Below are 20,148 nucleotides of genomic sequence, written 5' to 3'. Positions count from 1 at the left end.
CTCCTGTGTGATTTATCCAGCGGGAACAGTCTGCTACTCAGTGCCACGCGAGAAGTCTCCGCTACCGCTAGCTCATATTTGTTTCATAAGTATTGACAGCTCTGAGCCTCAGTGGTGGGCATCTGACAGGTCATTGCTTATGAAATTCTATGTCACCCCAGCGGGGACTCCACGGGCGCGGCACCGAGTAACTACTACGTAGTTACCGCTCAGCCTCATCCATCTGCCATCGTGTACTACGTAGTAGAATAGTAGTTCTCTCATCTCATCCCGAACACCGCTTGAGTTCACGTCGCTATACTGTTCCAACTCTCGCTAGCCAAGTCAAGTCGAAGTCGAGTCAATCGGAATAAGCCATGTACCATTATCGATCCAAAAGGGCAAAAAAGGGGGCATTCATATTCGCAGGTATATAACCAAGCTAGAGCCAGGAGAAATAATCTTCACTCTCCATTTCCTCCTTCCGAGTGACTTGTCTGTCCAGGACTCGTAAGGCGGCAACTCTTAAGTACTCTCCCTCGCTCAGAAATCTGGGAAGGATGGGTCATCTTGCAGAGAAACCATTTTTGTGGGGTTCTTAGTTCAACTCGGATGCTGCCCAGCTCCATCTCATCCTGGACTCGGGATCCATCAGGTTCCCCAAGGATCGATCCCATCGGACCGCTCCACTACTCTTCCCCCTAACCAAAAATCAAACTTCGATTCCCATCACCTGGCCATTTGCTGTTTTCATTCCACCCCGTTCCTTATCACGGGATTGCACGTAGCTCCTGCTCCCCTCGGTCTGCAGGCCCCAGATCCGTATCCACGCCTTCTCCTCCTCTTGCTTCTCCCGCCGCATGGCACTTTACCTACCTATGTCTCCTTCCCATCGCCCGTCCTCTTCCCAACCTCAGTTCCAGTCTCCGTCTCCGTCTCGCGATCTCGCGGAGGAAGAAGGTCCTGCGGACCGAAACTCATGGGCAACAACTCGCCGAGAGTCTTCATGACATATTGATTGTCCTTGTCGTACATGTAGATTGGTAGGGAGGAGCCACAGAATTCGTTGATGAATTGCCTAAGAATGAAGGACGAATCAGCGTTTTAGCCCGAAGCGAATGAGCTAAAGTTGTTGAGGTCGGGTGCCGTGGCACGTGGCTCCGATCAGAAAAGAAAGAGAGGCTGATCTCGGGATCTCAGAGGGGAAGTGAGTGATTGCGAGTCTGATCATCATGACTGGAAAACCCTAGACACCCGGAGTAGGAAAAGGAGAAAGGCGGTCCTAGCCAGAACCACCCGGGAGGTTATGCGCTGAGGCCACGGTGACTGGCCGCATGGGCATGATGAAATGCGGTAGAATAACAGATGGATGAGCGGATGAGGAGAGAAGATGATAGATCACAGGGGCGAAGCGTACCGGCACATCCCACACGGGCTTGCGGGCGGAGAGATATCGGTCGCTACGGCGAGAGCCTTGAACTTGGGGATCTGAGGACGTTTGCAGGATGCCTGTCAGCTCAGGATGGTTAGAGGATGGTCTTGTACCGTGACGAGGTGAAGCGTGCATTGGGGATGTCGTGTAGATGAAAGGGCCATCTGTTGATTGTGTGTATATGGACCAAGCAGCAGGATCGAATGGTATATAGTGAAGTGGAAAGGAAACGGCATAGCTGATACGGCATTAAGAGAATCCCATTCTTTCCCTTTCGCACACCCACACCCCGTCCACTCGAATTCTCTCTCGCGGAAAGCTCGAGACGACCAAGCGGAGCTTAACTCTCCATCAACGGACAACGCCAGAGATGCACTCATTTGGCACCCTGCACGAGATTGAGACACATATAGAAAGTCTTCTCATACCACAGCACCAGCGAGAGCGCATCTCTCCGCACAAGTTCCGACCGGATAGCATGCATTTTCCACATTCGCACCGGTGTAGTACGTCCCGTCTGTAGAGAGAAAGCAGGCGCCGACTCGGAAATTGCTGTATGGACCTATGCAGAGCAAAGCATGTCAGAGATGAGGTGGAGTGGTGGTGAACATGGCTGTGGGTAGACAAGAAACATTGGAGCAACGGTGTTGTTCAGTGATACAAACACTAAGATGAGCAGGGCGAGGAGGATCAAGCAACATCATTGAAGGCATTTTATCGAGACCGTCTGAACAGAGACGGTAGGATACGGGGTGGGACATGCGACTGTCCATATCCTCATCACCCTTGACTGCGATTCGCTACCCTGGAGGAAGAGTGCAAGAAAATTTTGATTCGATCGAGATCTCAAGTAGAGTGACTCAGAAGGAATGTTGGGATTTGGTCCAGGCACCCAGAGCACATAGACAGCACAACGTAAAGAATTGAACGCATAAAAGCGATGAGACGTGTGATTTTGTTGTATACCCAGAGAATAGATAAGGTACCCTGGCCGAGGGAATAAGCAACAATCTCCTTACGCACAATATGCAAAGTCTTTGGCATCGATTGCCTTGGTTCGAAGAAGATCTAGCTCTTGATCTGTGATGGACATTGTTGAGATGATGTAGGCCGGGTCAATCTTGCACAGAGGAGCGGTACAGATTGTTGGACGAGGTCGTGTAACCGGTAGTGGCACGGACTGGTATGCACTTACATGAAGAGATGGGTAAGTAAAGCCGCGAGAACTTACATGATACATGAAGAGATGGGTAAAGGCGCGAGAACCAACCTAACATAAATAAAAGTGTGCAAGCGTCACCTATTCTATAAATACAGATACAGATTTCGATAGACATTTTTCAACGACAAAACACACTGCATTAATCATCAACCTCATTACGGTACCATTTCGACATACTTATGTAGACATTGCCGTGTTTTGGAGGAACCCTTTACTCATCATCACCGGCTGCATCTTCCTCGCCAGCAACATCATCATTGACCACCTTGCCTCGCCTTGCCATTCCTGATGGCATTGCTTTTCCGGCTCTTCGGTTACCTTGCAGACCGTCCAGCCAGCAGCCCCTATCTCCGCAATCAACAATGAGCCCCTGATCCAAAGCCCACGCCTTCAACTCTGGATCCTCCCTTCCCCCTCCCAGGTCCTTCTTCTCTCTCTCAGCTTTTTCGAAGTGTTTGCCAATATGTTCCATCCTCTCATCCCAGGCACTCTCTCCATCAAACCGCACGTGGCAGAAGATACATTGACTCTTCTTCGGGGCCTTTCTTTTCTCCTGCCAACACCTTTGCCTGACTGCCTCCAAACTCTCCTCGAAGTCATCGTGGGCTTGCTTCGAAGGTGGCTTGTTCGCTGGCGTCCAGGGCACGTGCATTCTTCGATGGTGCTGGGTGAAGAGATCTTTGCGATTGAAGTCGTTGTATGTTCTGGTTCCGCCGTTGGGAAATTGGTTAGTTGGGTAGCAGAGGTCAGTATCGCAACGGTAAAACCCGAGTTGAAGATGCTGTGAAGAGACGTGGCGCTTCCATTCATTCTTAGAGGAGAAGCGGCTTTCGCAGCCGTAGTGAGAGAAGGAGCAGATAAAAGGGCGACTGTCACCGTTTTTGTTGTTGGATCGTTTTCGAGAGGCACTTTTGGTCTTACTCTTGGTGGAGATGGTTGGTCGTTGGGAGGATTTGAGTACTCTGTTATTGTCGGTCGTTGGTTGCATAAAAGACTTTCGCGAAAGAGTGGGTGATCGGGTAGGATGCTTGCTGGAGGATGAGAATCTTCTGGCTGATCTCGACTTCACAGGGGAATATTCCGGATCGATATCGCTGTCAACACCTTTCTCATCTTCCTCATCCTTCATGGAATCATCGTAATCTGATCGACTCGATGTGTCGGTCACAGGCGAGCAGCTTTCCGGGGTTGGTGCCATTTTTTCTGGCCTTGTCTCAATCTTGATGCAACCGCTGTCGCCCTGAATGTCGTCATGCTCTGGGTCTGGTGTATACTGAAGCTCCTTCATAGAGCAGGCAACTGCCTGATCTCTTGCAGAAGATGAGGCTACGGTCTGCCCAGCATACGAGCCCGGGGACGCGTAACTATAGTGTGTCTGAGAGTAGGGTACCGGATAGGGTGATGCAAAAGATACCTGCGAGTCGAGATCGTCGCAGTAGAGAGACACGTGATGTCTGCTTACATCAGGGCTGAAGGCGTAATCGCTCGAGGTCGAGTTTGTGGAAGATAGACTGCCGCCCCATGGCCCGCTGGGGGACATGTAGCGCATGGCTCGGAAAGCGTCGCTGCCAGACCCCCAGATCGTGCTCGGTCCAAATTGTGAAGAATCTTCTTTTGAAGCATCGACCAGAGAACGACCACAGCCATAGGCTGAGTTGGCCAGGTTGAGAAGATGCTTTTCCATATTGACTATATGAGCAGACCGGTCGGTCTTAGATGTGTCGAACGACCTCCGAGAATTGAGGCTAGGGTCGATGGACCTCCAATACTGGGCCAATTCAGGTGAAGGGCTGTAGGAGGGAAAATTCTCAACTGAATAATCTTCGGTGCCAAGTTCGATGGCTGGCACGTCGGTGTACACCTGAAGGATCTCCATTCTTGCTGTAGAAGTAGCAGCCAAAAAGGTGAAAGTAACGAGGGAAAAAGGATCAAAGACAAGAATTGGATGGATTTCGCAGGATCAGTCTGAGGGAAATGGGGACGGGTTTCCGGGTGAGTCAATTGCCCCAGAGGACGTTTGGGGGCGCGGAATTTGTTTCAAAGGTGGACCTCGAAATTGGCCAGATGGACATGTGTGAACGGCAAATTGCGAGCTTTATGCTCGAGGGGCCAAATGGTTCATCAGGATTTTTTACAGCGATCAATATTCAGAAGAATGGGGCGATGCAGAACAAGAAAGGTGGACCTACAGCAGGGCAGACTTGAGTGCAGAACATCACCTGGGAAGTCTCCCTTAACTACCTTTGATCCAAGCCCCCAAAAGAGGGGATTGAACCCTTCCACATACTATAGAGCCGCATCGTGTGGAGAGGCAGGGCGGAAGCTTCCACGATCGGGCAACGGAACTAGGAGTGTGGAAGGACTAGTTAACAAAGCCACGGCCAAATGATGATAGATTGATAATGAGGAGTCCCTGTGCAGGTGCCATTTGTCCTGACTGGGTTTGGATTGTTGGCGTAGCTGTGAGGTGGTGGACTGGTACGGGCGACAAGGAAATTGGTCTTCTGGCGATAAATCTGCCTTGCATGCGGCTAGCAGACAGACGAACATCCATTGTCCAGTGGGGTTAACGAGTTGCAACGGGGGGAAGGGGTAGAAGGTAGAATTCAGGCACCCAGGCAAAAAAGACCTTGAGAAGAGCCGCATGGGAAGCAGAGGTAGGACCAAGCCTCCACCATCCCAGCATTTGCTATGTAGAATCCAGCGGCATCAGATTTGGCCAGATGAAGGCTTGATGAACTGACAGGGATCTTCGGCTTATCCGACTGTCAGCTGAGATAGAGCTGCATCACCCTTACTACGTACTGCAACCAAATTAGCCCCTCGAGAGAAACAAGCGAAACAAGCGAAACAATCTTCTGGAAGCTCAACGTCACGCTCGACCGCCATGAGAACATGACTCAGGCTGCTCTTCTCGCCGAGGCCTTGCGGTGAGTACGGAGTTAGTATCGGGCATGAGAATCTCTCAGACTGGCAGCTCACATCGCCAGCAGCTGTGTTCGGAAAGCCAAGAGAGATGTTGCTGATCCGCTGCCGCCAGTGCCTCGTTGACATGGATGGCCAGTCACACATAATGACTTCTGCATCTCCAATCGGGATATTTGTGTCACGTATGCAGTGGGTGGATTGGCCCGTTCATGTATGGCTGATGGTTGTAACTAACTAGCAGGTAGGCAGCAATGGGGCAAAGTTGCATTAGCCCCGTTGCCTGAACGGACCAGGCGCTAGGCTACTTGTGGCTATCCGCTGCAAGCCTCAGCCTCTTATCACCACACGCCGTCTGAAAGCGGTCTCACCCCGCTGCATCAAGGCATGCTGCTCATCCAGCTCGTGCGGCTCTGCCACTGATCAGTGATTTGATCTCGATCTTTTGCTGCTAGCAACTAACTCAAGCCCGGATCCCATTCCAGCAAGCACATGCCTGTACTGGCCCATTATTCGTGTACACCGAAGCTCCCGCATGGTCAATATGACCGTCTCTGGAAAGATAAGAAGAATCAATTTGATGCTCAACCCTGATTAGTGTCGGTCGTGCTGCCCTTTTGAGACCGCGAGTGCAGCAGTCTGAGCTCCTTAGCGTAATCAGGTCCTGTTTTGGTGCTCGTGGTAGCTCTTGCGTCTTCGGCCCCGTCTCAGATCTCCCTGACTCGCACCCTTTGACCATGACTATCATACCAATCATAGTCCTCATTCGCAGGTGGTGCGTGGATTCGTTGTTGCATCTCGATTTTCTCGTCGTCTGTCATAGGGGGCCGCCCACCGAACGGAGCATTCCACCGCGATCCGCTCTGAGACCTGGACCCAGGCGTCGCTCGTCGGCCACCCGTTGTTGGACGGCCTCGGTGGTCAGCAGCGTCTTGTTGACTCGTACGTCTAACCTCGACATCATCATGTTCTTGGCGAGATGCATGTGAGTGCCTCCCGGACCTTCTGCGATCTGCTGGTGGTGGTGTAGGTGCTCGAACGTGAGGCAGAATACGTGGAGTCTCGACATACTCTGAGGAGCGTAAGTTGCGAAGTCGGGGGACATGCTCTGGAATTCTGGCTGCGGCTTTGTTCTTACCATTTTCTATATCATCAGCGAAGCTCACTCTGCTATGACTACGTCGACGAGGCCGACGGCCACGGCGAGACTGCCTTGGCTCGTCTTCGTACCAGTCATAGTCTCGACTGTCAGCTCGTAAGATTGGACGATCTGCTACAAGCTCATATTCATCGCTATTGGCCAAACGCTCTTTAATCCTCTGGGCTTCGTCCGCCGGAACGCGTAACACGTGTACGTCAGAGGATAGGGTCAATGGGGGCCGAGCTGGTCGTTCTACAACCCTGGATTCTTCGTAAAGAGAATTTGGACCATCGAAAATGTCCCGTGTTCTGACGCGTACATGTTCTCGGATGAAGGGTTCGGAACATTGTCGGCGGGAAATACGGCTCATGGATGGTGCGCGTGCGATGATCCGTCTGGATTGAACAGACAACATTAGCATTACAGCTGGCTGTGTCAACAGACAGCTGGCTCACCTTCTCGGAATGTAGTCTTCTTCCGAGTCATAGTCCGTGTAGTAGTATTCTTCCTCATATCTCGAAGCTCGACGTCGTCTCAAGTCCCGATTGTCTTTGATATAGATTGTCTCTCGGGTCGGTGATACTCGCAGCGGTGGCTCCTCTTCAATGTAGCGGATTCGTTCCACGATTGTCCCAACAGATCGAGACCGAGCTCTTTTATGGCGATCATCCACTAAGATATCCACTTCATCTGTATCGAGTGAGCTTGAAGAAGAGATAGACCGCCTTCGAAGACGGCCACGATGTTGAGATCGAGAACGCGGGATGAAGTCAACTCGGCTAGATCTTCGTCGAAGGATTCGGCCATCACCATCTGACACAACTCGAGTTCGTATCGGCTGTGAGATCGAAACAATACTTCTGCTGCGTCTGAGTCGTGCCTTATCATCAGAGGTGTCTTCACTGTCAGTGCCAGCCTGTCGACATTTGCGGCAAACCGTCTGAGCCGGAAGCTGGCCAGGTGGGATGGGATGTTTGTAGTGAAAGCGAGGTGAGCGAAATCTACCACAAATGCTACATTTGTATTTCAACTCATCCGCAGTGGCCGCTCGAGGAGGACTGAGAACTCGAGCACCAGGAGGTAAAGGTGGATACGGTTCCTGAAAAGCAGGGGCTGGGTTTGGTGCAAGGTAGTAAGCAGGATATGGCGGCGCGTAGGAAGGATACTGAGGGTACGGCAACTGTTGGTTCGGGTCATTCAGCAAAGGCGGTTGGGAGTATTGGCCAGTGTCATGGATGATGCCTTTGGCATTCTCTGAGGTGGCATTCATCGTGGTCTGTGGAGGTGTGGTGGTAGTAGGAGGCGGAGCAGGTAAGGCAAGAAGATTTGGGTTTCTCACCAGTGGCCGTGCTCTAAGATGATTTCGGGACACAGACCTGGAAAAAGAACGTGAGCGTGAGTGTGTGCGTGAACGGCCAAACGGGTTGTTGCTCGTGCCAAATACTTCTGCAAGCACAGATCGTGTGGACGGAAGTCTGGTTCGCTTCCTCACGAACATGAACCGCCCATTTGAGTCTCGTTCAACCCATGTGCTGCCAGAGTCAGGCTCCATGGGATTCGAAAGCGGAAAGCGGGTTGTGATGGTGGTGGTGGTGTTGAAATGAAAGTGAAGTGAAGGGATTCTGAGGAAACACCACAACGTACCAGGTCAGAGGTTCCTCCTCGAATATACTGGTTCGAGAAATGGAGTACCGTCTAGTGCGGCGGCGTCTTCTAGTGAATGGTGGGCGTGGAACCATAGCTAAGAAGGAAGAGAAACACGTACAAGAATAGGATAGAGAACACCTCAACTGACTGCATAACCCATAATTTCTCACCAATGTGTCTCATCTCTTCGTGATCCTATAAATGTCTGAAAACCACCACCTTACCAGTTGTTTCGCTACTACTGCAGGCAGGAGCAACCCTGGAGCTTTGCAGCATACCTTAGCACCTCTATCGTTCAGCAAAGGTAGGAGGTTGAGTTCTACCACAATTCCAAAACACATGTCTACCCTTCCTGTCTTGCTACTCATGCGGCGCAGGGCATTTAGCTGAACTTATCCTTCTTTGCCCGGAACATGGCATAAACCATGCAGCAATTCTTCACCACACAGAGCCAGCCTTTGGGCTCTCTTTAACCACATATGTCCAAGGACACTCGAAATGTGGTGCCTGAAAATGCTGAAAATGGAGCTGGGAGTTTTGCAAGGGCTGATATGTATACTCGGAAGAATGGAGCACTCATAAGAATTTTCCACTGCTGAACCGTGAGCCGAAGTCTGCAGCCTTGTTCACAAGTGCTTTTCTCTGCGTGTGGTTGATCCTCATGCCACCAGCAATATCCTTTTCACGATCGAAAGCCCTTGCACTCGGATCATCTTCTTTCTCCTGAGGATTTGTCTTCTGGTGCTCCGTGTAGAGTGTTGAACCTCTTGACTGCTCCTGTTCTTTGTCAAACCCAGAATCGGCAACAACTCTGGGCACTTCACTCACATTGTATTCACGTAGCTTCCTAGCATTATCTCTTGCCGTGGCATCATCTTTGGGAGAATCTTTGGCAACTGAGATATCCTTGATCCCCATCATTTCCCGTTGCAGCCTTGCCTTTCTCTCATCGGGCGTCTCCGTCCAATTCCCGTTCGTTTTTTGGCCTGTATTTTGTGCCGGCGCTTTAGACCCCTTTCCGGTGTTGAACTTGCGATTCTTGAGTTTTGTAGGATCGACGCGGGAAGACCAGTCGTCACTAGAAGGCGGCACAATCATCCATTCGTCTCTCATGCTCTTCATAGGTGCTGGAGGTTGCGAGTCATGTGCCGTTACCTCTGAAGCTTCGTTAGTAGCGACTGCTAGCTTTTGAGACTTTACTGTAGGCAAGCTCGGGCCGAAATCGTCATCATCACTGCTGCTATCCGCATCTGTTTCTGGTGGTTGCACAGGTCGTTCATCTAGGCTTGCAGGTGGAAGTGTGGGTCCAATTGTACGAGGTTTCTTTGCAGAAGTGGATGGGGAGCTCGATCCTGAGGCGAGTGATTGCGGAGAGTGTGGAATTATTTCATCATCCTCATTTGTAGCATCACGCTTTCTTTTCTCAGCATTCGCTGGTGGCAAACCTGGCCCAACTGATGGCATGACCGGCGCGATATGGAGAAGCTCTGAGCTCCCTGCTCAACCGCAGAAATAGTTCACAGTTACGGAGTCGTGCGTCAAAAGTAGTTGACTCCCCTGGATATTGTGGCCTTGCTAGCGTTTACTAGCTTCAGATAGGCTGACCCGTCAACTAATGATATGCTACGGTAGGAAGCGTAGTATTGTTAGCGTAAGTATTGTTAGCGTGAGCTAGTGATAACGTGTTTTTGATACAAGAGTCTGGCGTCCTCCGGAGCTTCAGTAAGTCTAGACCCCTCATCAATCATGATGATTGGCTCTGTTCTGAGAACTAATGCAGACTAATGTCGTTTCAGTAAACTGGAATCCGTCAAGGCTGTGTAAAATACAGAATTCCTAGCTTGAAGCTAACAGTACTTATGCCTCCCACCGTAGTAAGTACTTAGCATTCAATTGGCTTAAATCAGCTACTAAGTGGGATACGTCTTGAAAATACTTAAAATGTTACTTATAGAATATAGCATCATTTTATACACCTTACTCCCCCTTCATCTTAAGCCCTAGAAGTCTAGTAAGACTTAGGCGACCTAAGACACTAATTATAACTGGCTAAGACTAAGATGGCTAGCTTCTCAACCACATTTTATTGGCAGTCAACTACGGAGTACTTTTGACGCATGACTCTGGTACAGAATTCAAATGGGAAAATTACGACAATGTGGCGAGGTCAGTCAAGGATCAGGTTCAGGAAAGCTTGTTAAGCATGGGTTCAACCTTGCAAACGGCTGCCAGCCGGTTGTACCCCGCCCCGCAATAAGCCGTTTGTTTCAAGGACACTTCGTCCCCCTTCTCATTCGTTCCGGAGAAAAGTCAAGTCTCGGTCCAGGCACGACTCAAGGGTTCTTAGTTGGTCTGATGCAGCCGATGCGCCTAAAAGCTCAATATTCGACCTGTAAATGCAGGACAACGCTGCCTGTTTCTGTGTCCAGCATCGTGCTTGTACTGCTACAGGCTGGAAGGGCTATCAGCATGACTTGAGAGTCAATTAAGTTCCGAGCTATCCCTAGATCAAAAGCCACAAGTCCTTCTCCCACATCGCTGCTGACATTTCGATTCTCATGTGCTTTGTGTCTTGCCTTTCCAGCGATCTGCTCCTACATGCCCGTTCTCAGCGTTTGTATCTCCGTGCTAACCCCTACAATTCAATATGTCTTCGGTAGAAGTGACGGCGGTAGTGGCATCCATAGTCTCTGCCTTCGCTAGTGGCATGGACATCTTCAAACGCATGAAAGCGAAACAAAGATCCAAGAAGAACAGAACCAAGCCCGGCAGACTTACTGAAGAAGAATGGCAGCTTCAAACTTCACTGCAAGATCGTCCCCGAGAGATCAAAGCGGAATATGATCGCAATCTTGCTCGGCTTGGGAATCGTTTCGCTGTTGGTGACAGCACCGCACAGACTTCCTTGAACCATACACTCCTAATCCTTAATACTGGCCTTATACAAATCCTGTCACATGCACTTTCCAACGATACTAAGGCCCAAGCACTGTCCAGAAGATCATTACTCAACCTCTCGGAGAACGCAGCGGCAGATGCGGTGCGAGCCCTTGAACAATTGGAGGGTCGATTGTCTTCGACTTCCAAGTTGACGCTGACAGCTCCATTAGCAACCAATAAAAAGCCTCGGAAAAAAGGAGAGGGAACCTCAAAAGGTGTTGCTGGCCCACCCAAAGCTAGACCTGCTCACAAGCCACGGTCGAAGTTGTACTCAACCACAGAGCGTAAGAGGCCAGGACCTGATCCCCTAGTCCGTGGAGCGTGGGTGCGTTCAAAAAGTGGGACCTCAGTGATTACTTCATCTTTTTCATCTTCTGGGACAGCGACTCCCAAAATTGTCGATCTCAAAGCCGTTTCTGCCTCCTTAGTTCCGTATGGCCTGTCCCTCCCTCGTCTCTCTCATTGTCGCACCAAATCATCACCCTCTTACCCCTCGAGACTGAGCCAGGAACGACCGCCAGATCATCATCGAAAAGAGAGTTTCTCTTACCTAGATCATTCACCACCATCATATGTTGCATCCTCGGAGCAGAAAGAGCAGCATTGCCCTAATAGACACCCTTCTCTACTCCTTGCGTCTCCTGAAGTATTTACCGACATTCAAACCATGTTCTCCCAATCACCGTCCTTACCACCGCCTCCACCCCCCAAAATCCCTCTTCAAAACCCCATTTCCGGCCAAGATGCTACACTTTCGGCACCACGTATGCGTGTTCGCCCTCCATCCGTAGCAACCTTTATGACCGCCAGCACCAAAATCGGCGAGATTCCCGAGCACAGATGGCTCAATCACCATAACAACAACAATTCAGATCAAGCACACCCAATCCTCCCATGGGAAGAACAGCAGTATGCGAACAAGCCACTCCCATACACCATCCCGCCCAGGCTGGAGGACGAGCCAGCGCCAAAACGAAAGGGATTGGGTTTTAAGTTCTGGAAAAGGGATACGTGAAAGCACGCTGGGCCAGCCTACTTCCTCCGATAGGATATCTATTTGCATGGTTTCTAGCCATCTTCCTGGAAAAAGGGACTTCTATATCTTAGCTCCGTTCAGGCCACCAGTTGGTCAACCTTCTTACATACCAAGCGTAAGCAGTAGCAGAGACCTTTCCTCGAAAATCTCCATTCCAGAGCTATACAGAAAAAGTAGCAGACGCGGGAACGGCCACCGGACGAAAGACGGAAAAGGAAAAGGGAAAGAGACCCGGCTCCACAGAGTCGAAACTCAGAGTGTCGATCAAAAACTTGGTTGATCTGTTCGTGTCCTCGGCACACCTCTCCGGTTACCCTGCTCTGTGAGCTGCTTAGACCAGATGGTGTGGTCTCTGGAACAGGCCTTCTTTCAAAGGAACAAGCCCAGAATTGAAGGCTTGCGGGTAGTAGACAGTACTATGCACCTTGGGGTGCGCGATTGGTGACACTTTGGTTTCAAGGAGCTGCGGTTGGTGAGGAGGACGCCGGTGGGGTTGTGCTCCAACGTTCTCATTGTGGACGAAAACAGACTTTGAGCAAGGCGTCATTCTCAAAGCTGAGGAGTTGTGGGAATCTAATGTTCAATATTCAATCTTCCCTGTGCAGAATTTATCGTGTCATATTCGAGAGATAAGTAATATATACCACTGTCTGGGATGATCAACAGCCATGATGGGAGTCTATTGCAACTACCGCTTCTCGATGTGATTAAACCTCGGAGACAGATGCAACAGGGAAGTGACACGTACGACTGCAAAGTCTATAAGTACGGAGTCTTATGGTATGAAAGGCGATGATATGGGTTGTAAGCAATGACCGACTGGGTGATACACGACCATCAAACTTACAGAATCAACTGCTACTCCGTCCCTCACATACCTATGAAACGCACTAGCTATGATACTACCTCTGAGCCCTCGGCCCTGTGACTCCTGCACCAATAACGCTCGGCAACTCCTCACTTCCCATCTCATAGAGCATGCCCACGGCACCCACCACAAGCGCTGCCATGAGCACCCCAAAGCCCGCAAACAGGAAAAACGGCACACTGACATCTTTCCTCTCGCACGCCGTCCCGCCCCATTGCACGGTCTTGATGTTCTTGCCATCGCTGTCCTGACGCACGATGGTGGTGCCGCATCGACACTGATGGCAGGTGCTGGATTTGGCGTAGCAGGAGCCGCGGCCGCTGCAGTTGTTGGTGTAGGATGTGCAGTTTTGGTTGTTGGGGAAGCAGGAGGGGAGGAAGGTGCCGAGGGGTGGGAGGGGGTGAAAGGTAGGATTGTTGGAATTATTGGTGATTGAGGGTTGGGAGGCTTCGGATGGAGAGGAGATGGAGACGGAGGGTTGAGAGAGGGGTGCTTCTTCCTCCTCGAGAGGAATTTGGCGCCGGTTGAGATTGAGGATTGGTGGTGCTCGACGGGAGGGGAGGAGAAGGATGGTGGATTCGAGTTTGCCTGCTTTTGCAAGTGGTTCGAGGATCTTGTACCAGGAGTCGAAAGACTTGGTGATAACGGAGTTGCGTGCTTCTTGAGATAGCTTCTTCGTCTGGATAAAGTAAGTTGTGCTGTCGAGAATTTGTATGACAATCTTACTCGGGTCATGTCCAGCTTCACGACAGCTCTCAATGGTCGTCCTCCGTTGGCGAAGAGCGCAGCCAAATGATTCATTTGATCTTCCTTTACGGGTTCATCCTCTAGCAATCGATCTATTTTGTCCTGTCCAACGCATGTACCACCCTAACCAGAATTAGCTGTAGGACATGCTTAAGATCTGAACCTAGTGCTGTACCTTTGAATCAACTATGTAGGCGACATGCATACCAGACTTCAATGATGTATATTTGCTGCAGCTACTTGTATCGAAGCTCTTCTCTCCGACCATAGCCGCCATTTGGGGAATGCTGGCGAGTTGGGGGTTCGCCTTCTCGATCCTAAATCCAGGCGCAATCGATAATGGCTCCCCTGGCTAGTATTAGATATGCCAGAGAGCGTCGCTTTAAAAAGCCATCTTTCACATACCCTCATATCCTTCTAGGGCTATCAACAGTCTGTCTGGTATAGATGATGCCGCTTCATTCTGGAAGAGCGATAATGCTTGCTGACCTCCATATCGATTCAAGTGCTCCAGAACGACGTCGTCCACCGAGCCAAGGCTACTCGATTCTGTTGCGCGTAACCGACGTGCAAGAATGGCATTTGCTGTCTCAGAATCGATGGAGGAGTCTTTCAAGAAAGATCCGGCCAGTGGTTGGATATCGAGGTTGTAGAGGTAGGCGTTTTGAGCAGCAGTACATCCAAACACAGCGAGCCACTGCAGTAGGCGCAAGGACAATGCTTTCATGCTGACTGTTGATGATTAAAGGATGTCGGTGATGTCCCCAAAAACCACCGCAGACTTCTATTAGACGATTCGAGCTTCTGAAAGTTCAAGTGGTCACTCCAACTGCGGCTTCGGCCCAAATGCAGCTCAGCGGGCTTGGCAACACTCATGTGTTTTAACCACTAACAATTTGTATAATGAACAAACCGACAACATCCTACGGAGGGCTGCTGCAGTTTCACCACTTTCACATTGAAAGGGCAGCGTCATGTATGCTAACTATCCTCCCTGTACTGCCAGCGACCAATGCGGAGACAAGTTTGCAGCCTTGACCAGCGACTATCTACGAACACGATGTTCTATTGTGCATGTGTCTGGATTTATCTTAATAGCTCTTTACTATGTGAGCAATCCGCTTCTTACTAACAGAAGCCTGCCGCTTTGCACCAGCACGAGACATGTTCAAATGCAGGCTGAGTGCTGCGTAATCTATATTGAACGGAGATGTTCTTCTGCGAAATTTTGGTTCTAGCCGAGTACCCTCTAAAGTAGAACGATCCTAATAAGGAGACGAACGTGACCGGCCCACGTGTTTCGAAGGAATTCGAGAACAAGGAACTGATTTTTTGGCCTTGAACACTCCACAATACTATCAATGGGCAATAGCCAGCGGAAGCCCAATACGATGGAGGTTGGTAGGGGGATCGATCAATACATTGCATTTCAACCTATATATGCAAATCATCCTGCATAAAAGTTTCCACATCTGGGTTTCTCAACGTCAAATGAGGTCAGACAGCAATGACCAGGCAAATCTCCTTCCTGATGGCTAACAGCGCCCCACATTAGGTGCTTGAAGGCCACGTCTTCATCCTCCTTTGGCGGATGGCAAGCTGCGCTGATAGTGAAGCTATTGCTTCCAACAATTGGTATTCCGGGCTTCAGCTTCTGTGAGCTCAAAACAAGCAGTGCAAGCAGCATCAATATCCCTACACTGACAGCGCAAACGATAGCAAGTGGGCTATACCCAGAAGCCGTGATCACGCCGCTTGAACTTGCGCCAGGGAAAACGTCAGTCGGTTCTCGAAGTAGTTCATTGTTGGGCTGGAAGATCCGCAAATTGATGAGAAATATCGATTGATATATCAACCAGTGTAGCACAGTGGAACAGGCCAACAGTGGTAGAGAAAACTTCCATGGCAGCTGCAGCCAGTAAGTTTCCCTTTGATGACCTGAGGGAACAGTCACTCGGAGCGATCTCCTCTTTTGAGAAAACAGAGACCACTCTGCCGCCATAGCCATTCCGGTGATAGAAGCATTAAACATGAAATACAACCCCGACAACAGAAGTTGTGGCAGATTAGCAAGCAAAGATGTTGTGATAATAGCAGCAGCGCTGCCTCCTTGGTGTGTGGATGTGCTCACGAGGGCACTGAGATTCAAAGGCACCGAAGCCGACTGAGAAGATGTTCGACGGCCCCACCAGAGCAATGCCTTTGAGGAGAAAGACCACTCCAACAATGATACAGCAAAGCCATAATAATATGCAGAGACCCCAACGTTTCCAAGAAGTGCCCTGATACCATCGCTCAATGAAATTCTCATCTCGTGTCCATTGTAATGGCTTTGAATTTGGTCGATCGGAATGGAGTTCAATGTCTCGGTCGGACAGCATACAGCCCTCCCGCTTTGAGGTGAACTTTGCTGCCAGGCACTTGCCCTTCGATGTCCAATCAGAAGTGCACAGAAAGGATGCCGCACCATCACCAATAGTTGCCAGAATGGGCTCACGGTAGAAGAAGAGGTACAGAAATATCGAACCGAATTTGACGGCGTTACATGCGATAGCCACAGTGAGTATGAGCCGGCTCTACTGAAGTTGGCACGAGTGTCCTGCGCTGGTAGCCAGACAGTGGTCGATCTGATATTTCTCTGGCAGGATGGTCCAATCCGAGGCGTTCTTCAGTGCTGCAGAAGTATCACATTCATTATATAGTATGGCATCAGTATCGCACATCCAATATGTTATCTGAGTGAATGCTTTTGGTGTAAAACCAGTCCCATTGACTATATGGTATCGACAAGAGAATGGTGTGGACAAAGCATTCGAGTCCCCATCAAAACAATACCTCGTATTTTACGGGTTGTTACCCCAATTGTGACAGAGGCCCCTGCACCAACTATCTACCAGGTCAGTATAGTTAAGCGTGTTGAAGTAGGCCACAACTGGTAAGGTAGCGTTGCCCGGGCGAAACTGCTTGGATTGCTCTTTGATTGTTGCATCTTTAGTCACGGCAAGGAAATTGAAGTTGCTGGCTTCAATTCCAGTCGCGTACGCAGTCATACATTGCTCGGGAGTCATTTTAATCATGCTTGTGCTGTTCTGCTGTACGTGCTGGTGTAGCCAGCAGACCACATAGCTTGACCGGTCATTCTGGATATACTCGTCCATAGCTTGCTCTGAGCAGTCAATTCCAAGACTGCTGTTACTGACTAAGAAATCGTTGGTGACCACCAGACCGCTGTAGTCGTTGAAATTCGTTGTGGTAAAGACCGCAGAGTTCCAGAGCAGATGTAAGGGGAATGTGCTGACAAGAAGAGCCAGCCACAATACAGCCTTGCCGGGCGATACGTGTAGAAGGTTGCGGACTGAATGGACTCCTATCTCGAGCCAGATACTCTTCGCATGGGCTTTGTCGATTTCACGGCGTGTTGGTGCTGTTAGACATTGCATGTTATAATTGCTTGCGCCGACTAAAACAGTTGCAATAACGTTGATGGCATAATGTAACTTGCTGTCATAACTGCGAACTTTCTTACAGTCTCCTTCTATCAGAACACCAAGGTTATTAATGCCAGGAGGATAATTTTTTCGCAGATAAATCGTTGCGACCACGTTGAGAGTCAGGCAAATCCCGACTAGGACGCAAGAGAACAACGCTCCAAACCGCCAGCCATGGAATACTGTGGTCTCACGATTTTTTCCTGGCAGTGGAGAACATCCCTTGCCGGAGCGCAAGATGATCCGAGAGTACCATGTCCTAATGGCACCAGTGGTACTTGTGGGAAGATGATGTGCCACGTTTGATTTAGAGAGCTCGAAAATTTGTGTTGAACTGTGCTGACTGATCAACGGATCAGTGTGAAAAAAAGCTTGCCTCAGTTCCTCAGACGTGCTTGTGGCTAAGCTGCTTACTAACTCAAAAAAAAAGCAAGTTGTTCTATCTAAATCAGTGCGCAGAGTGCGTATTTATACGTACAGATGCTGCTAACGCGCAACGCATATACCAAAAATACTTGCGAAACCCATGCGAAACGCATTATCAAACGTCACTCAAACAGGTCAACAGCTTCATATCTGGTATCCTGCTTGGCCGCCAACGTTTCGTGGACCATGACGATAAGCGAGATATTGGGGAGCTTAGACGTCAGTCTAGGCAAGCGTGTTGAGTCATTTCTCAGGAAGTAAAGGTAAAAGGATATGTAAACCAGTATGACTCCGGCGGTTCAATCCACTATCTAGAATCTCACAGAATGAGAATGAGATCAAGAGGCTGAGAAATAAATCGACTTCTGATGCATTCTTTTGGAGAAGTCAAGAATTCTGGGGCCCTTAAACTCGGCTAGCACATATTTCATTAGTGTCATATTAGTAGGTAGTGTCGGGCAATCAAGTGTGGTATTTGAGACAAATAAACAAAGTTAACGTCAATATATATCACCACGATACAGAGGCCAAGACGCAAACCCAATAGGAGGAATGTATTCTCGGTGGCTCGAGCACATAACCCCTTATCTATATCATCACACCACACTAGCATTCTTTGATTGATTTGCCATCACGTCTTCCTGTCAGATGTCAACGCTACCCTCCGCATCAGGCACACCACCTCCCATCCCGACCAATAAGCCCAACTGCAGTTGGCCAGAAGTGTGGGGATTGTTGGCCACAGTGGCTGCCATGGCCGCATGATGATCGTGTATCTGTCCACTAAAGTAGGCATTATAGTGTGTGCAATAGAAACTGGTTGAACTACCGCACACTTCTGATCCAGCTCGCAACCATTTTACACTCCCCGATCAGACTGCTGCAGTTGTCAATGCTTGTCGAGTCAGCGAACGAGATACACGCTGATGAAAAGTACGAGTAATGTTTCCCAACGTCCAATTGGCTGCGTGTGCATTACCGCTGCTTGGAAACCACTTAAAGATTCCTGAAGACGAGTGAAAGTACGGAGTATCGACTCAGACTTACCACAGTACCACAGAGACATTGACTTTCTAAATTCGGGGACATCTTGCGTCAGGAATGCCAAGTCGTGGTGGCCAGAGTCGAGGGGTAGCATTTCATGCTGAGCAAAACTCCCCTAAATAAGGATCCCAAGGCTGCGGAAAGCTGGCTTATGCTGGAAGGGTTGAAAGAAGCGGATGAAGGTCCCTTGACCCAGGACTATGAATCTGCGAAGCTGAGAGTATGTCTGGCGCCAATCTCATTTAGACCGTTATCTGAGGTGCGAAATGTGCTGATTGTGAACCAGAATTTGTCGCCACACGGAAGGAAAGCAGCGGTAAAGAGTGCTTCCTGGGTGACGCATACCAGCGTCGTCCAATGACCCTGTTCGAACGACAGCCTGGTGCCGCCGAATATGATAAAAATGGCGTTGCAAAGCCGATTCTTTCTCGCATCCTCATTTGGAACGCTGTGGTCATTTTTGTACCTATTGTGCTGGTGGTGTTCTTTGGGGTTGTTCTGAATGGAAGCACGCAATCCTTCGCACCATTTCCCCCTAAGAACTACTTTGCCATAGCAGTCGCCTGGAGTCTGGTCAGCAGTGCAATATTGGGCTGGTACATCGGATTACTTGGCGGATCAAAGACAGAGGCAGAGGTAGCGGCAGGCTTGCTCGCGACTATGGCTCTCTGGCTGGTGTGATGTAGGTAGACGCATTTAACTTCTCGCAAGGAACTCAAAGTGTGCCGTGCTAACTTCTATCGCAGATTGGGCAAACTCGGAGGTCTGCGCAGACAGAGACTTAGTACCGCGGAAACCTGTTGGGAAACAGATTGCTTATTATTGAATCAGCAGCAGAAGACGAATCCGTATGTGGGGTCAAAGAGGAAGTACGCCGCTGGCGGCCAAACCAACATCTGCCCCGAACTCCGTTCCCGGATGATATCGTAGGTTAGAGGAGGACGCTGTTGCCGCAGAAGTGGTGTTTTCAGCCCTCGCGCCGGAGTATTTTAACTTCTGGAAATACTCACCTAGATGTGGATTCTTATATGCTGTCCTGCCGGTTCAAAGTCGAGACGCCCCAATTTGGAATGGAACGATACGCATGAGAAGCACAGGGTATTCAAAAGATTGCATGAGACATTTATCAGGCTCGAGGTCTTGAATGCTTGCACAAACACAGGAGCATCCAACATATAAAAGTCCTTCAGGGTAGGAGAGCCACTATCGCTACACCAAGCATGCTTTCACAAAGAACAAAGATTCCTCTCAGG

At 49.7% G+C, this 20,148-nt stretch overlaps 7 protein-coding genes across 7 annotated transcripts; 2 read left to right on the top strand and 5 right to left on the bottom strand.

The window, feature by feature from the left end:
* Positions 1-2,844: 2,844 nt before the first annotated feature.
* On the bottom strand, positions 2,845-4,509 carry EPUS_07765 (uncharacterized protein; the record flags this gene model as incomplete). Its single annotated transcript, XM_007805060.1, has 1 exon — positions 2,845-4,509. The coding sequence occupies one exon, from the start codon at positions 4,507-4,509 to the stop codon at positions 2,845-2,847; it is 1,665 nt and encodes a 554-aa protein (XP_007803251.1).
* A 1,756-nt stretch (positions 4,510-6,265) lies between these two features.
* Positions 6,266-8,251, bottom strand: EPUS_07764 (uncharacterized protein; the record flags this gene model as incomplete). Its single annotated transcript, XM_007805059.1, has 2 exons — positions 6,266-7,094; positions 7,155-8,251. 2 exons carry the CDS (start codon positions 8,249-8,251, stop codon positions 6,266-6,268), a joined length of 1,926 nt encoding a protein of 641 aa, XP_007803250.1.
* A 671-nt stretch (positions 8,252-8,922) lies between these two features.
* On the bottom strand, positions 8,923-9,810 carry EPUS_07763 (uncharacterized protein; the record flags this gene model as incomplete). The annotated part of the gene is made up of 1 exon (XM_007805058.1): positions 8,923-9,810. The coding sequence occupies one exon, from the start codon at positions 9,808-9,810 to the stop codon at positions 8,923-8,925; it is 888 nt and encodes a 295-aa protein (XP_007803249.1).
* A 1,183-nt stretch (positions 9,811-10,993) lies between these two features.
* Positions 10,994-12,301, top strand: EPUS_07762 (uncharacterized protein; the record flags this gene model as incomplete). Its single annotated transcript, XM_007805057.1, has 1 exon — positions 10,994-12,301. One exon carries the CDS (start codon positions 10,994-10,996, stop codon positions 12,299-12,301), a length of 1,308 nt encoding a protein of 435 aa, XP_007803248.1.
* Positions 12,302-13,224: 923 nt separating this feature from the next.
* On the bottom strand, positions 13,225-14,664 carry EPUS_07761 (uncharacterized protein; the record flags this gene model as incomplete). The annotated part of the gene is made up of 4 exons (XM_007805056.1): positions 13,225-13,869; positions 13,917-14,060; positions 14,113-14,285; positions 14,343-14,664. The coding sequence occupies 4 exons, from the start codon at positions 14,662-14,664 to the stop codon at positions 13,225-13,227; spliced, it is 1,284 nt and encodes a 427-aa protein (XP_007803247.1).
* Positions 14,665-16,780: 2,116 nt separating this feature from the next.
* Positions 16,781-17,377, bottom strand: EPUS_07760 (uncharacterized protein; the record flags this gene model as incomplete). Its single annotated transcript, XM_007805055.1, has 1 exon — positions 16,781-17,377. The coding sequence occupies one exon, from the start codon at positions 17,375-17,377 to the stop codon at positions 16,781-16,783; it is 597 nt and encodes a 198-aa protein (XP_007803246.1).
* A 1,615-nt stretch (positions 17,378-18,992) lies between these two features.
* Positions 18,993-19,576, top strand: EPUS_07759 (uncharacterized protein; the record flags this gene model as incomplete). Its single annotated transcript, XM_007805054.1, has 2 exons — positions 18,993-19,115; positions 19,202-19,576. The coding sequence occupies 2 exons, from the start codon at positions 18,993-18,995 to the stop codon at positions 19,574-19,576; spliced, it is 498 nt and encodes a 165-aa protein (XP_007803245.1).
* Between the last annotated feature and the right edge of the window lie 572 nt (positions 19,577-20,148).

This window comes from Endocarpon pusillum (genome assembly GCF_000464535.1).
Source record: "Endocarpon pusillum Z07020 unplaced genomic scaffold scaffold3895, whole genome shotgun sequence".
NCBI classification, from domain to species: Eukaryota; Fungi; Ascomycota; class Eurotiomycetes; order Verrucariales; family Verrucariaceae; genus Endocarpon; species Endocarpon pusillum.
The sequence above is the reverse complement of the archived record's forward strand: the minus strand, read 5'-3'. Positions and strand labels throughout refer to the sequence as shown.